Raw genomic sequence first — 1,105 nt, 5'->3', positions numbered from 1 at the left:
CCCCGTGGGTGGCACTGTGACCCCATGGTGACACTCTGGGTGACACTGTGACCCCATGGTGACCCCGTGGGTGGCACTGTGACCACCTGGTGACACTCTGGGTGACACTGTGACCCTGTGGGTGGCACCGTGACCCCCCGTGGGTGGTCTGTGGGTGACACCATGACCTCGTGGTGACCCTGTGACCCCATGGTGACCCCGGGGGTGACACTGTGACCCTGTCCCCGTGTCCCCAGCGCTGAAGGACGAGCGCTTCGAGCTGGGGGTGACCATGGGCGGTCTGTGTGTGTCTGTGTGACCCGTGGGTGACACCGTGACCCCGTGGGTGGCACTGTGACCCCATGGTGACACTCTGGGTGACACTGTGACCCTGTCCTCGTGTCCCCAGCGCTGAAGGACGAGCGCTTCGAGCTGGGGCTCTGGGGTGACCATTGGGTGACCGTGGGTGGTCTGTGTGACCCGTGGGTGACTGGTCTGTGGGTGACACCATGACCTCGTGGTGACCCTGTGACCCCATGGTGACCCCGGGGGTGACACTGTGACCCTGTCCCCGTGTCCCCAGCGCTGAAGGACGAGCGCTTCGAGCTGGGGCTACGGGGTGACCGTGGGTGATCTGTGTGTGTCTGTGTGACCCATGGGTGACACCACGACCCCGTGGGTGGCACTGTGACCCCATGGTGACACTCTGGGTGACACTGTGACCCTGTCCCCGTGTCCCCAGCGCTGAAGGACGAGCGCTTCGAGCTGGGGGTGACCATGGGGGGTGGTTCTGAGTGACCCTGTGACCCCATGGGTGACACTGTGACCCCATGAGTGACACTGTGATCCCATGGTGACACTCTGGGTGACACTGTGACCCTGTGGGTGACACCATGACCCCGTGGTGACACTCTGGGTGACACTGTGACCCCATGGTGACCCCGTGGGTGACACTCTGGGTGGCACTGTGACCCTGTGGGTGACACCACGACCCCGTGGGTGACACTCTGGGTGACACTGTGACCCTGTCCCCGTGTCCCCAGCGCTGAAGGACGAGCGCTTCGAGCTGGGGGTGACCATGGGTGGTCTGTGTGTGTCTGTGTGACCCGTGGGTGACACCGTGACC

The 1,105-nt window shown here is 64.3% G+C and overlaps 1 protein-coding gene across 1 annotated transcript in view; it reads left to right on the top strand.

Moving 5' to 3' along the window:
• Window positions 1-236: 236 nt before the first annotated feature.
• LOC121360163 (cell adhesion molecule 4-like) overlaps window positions 237-1,105 on the top strand; it is a gene marked incomplete at both ends in the record, with an annotated part of 6,309 nt that continues 5,440 nt past the window's right edge. The window contains 4 exons of the mRNA XM_041479697.1: window positions 237-278; window positions 389-472; window positions 563-604; window positions 1,023-1,064. Of these exons, the coding sequence (XP_041335631.1) occupies window positions 237-278; window positions 389-472; window positions 563-604; window positions 1,023-1,064 (210 nt within the window). The remainder of the gene's footprint in view (window positions 279-388; window positions 473-562; window positions 605-1,022; window positions 1,065-1,105) is intronic.

The sequence above is a fragment of the Pyrgilauda ruficollis genome, unplaced genomic scaffold (assembly GCF_017590135.1).
Source record: "Pyrgilauda ruficollis isolate IOZ18807 unplaced genomic scaffold, ASM1759013v1 scaffold1131, whole genome shotgun sequence".
Classification (NCBI taxonomy): domain Eukaryota; kingdom Metazoa; phylum Chordata; class Aves; order Passeriformes; family Passeridae; genus Pyrgilauda; species Pyrgilauda ruficollis.
This window is presented reverse-complemented; position numbering and strand designations above follow the sequence as displayed.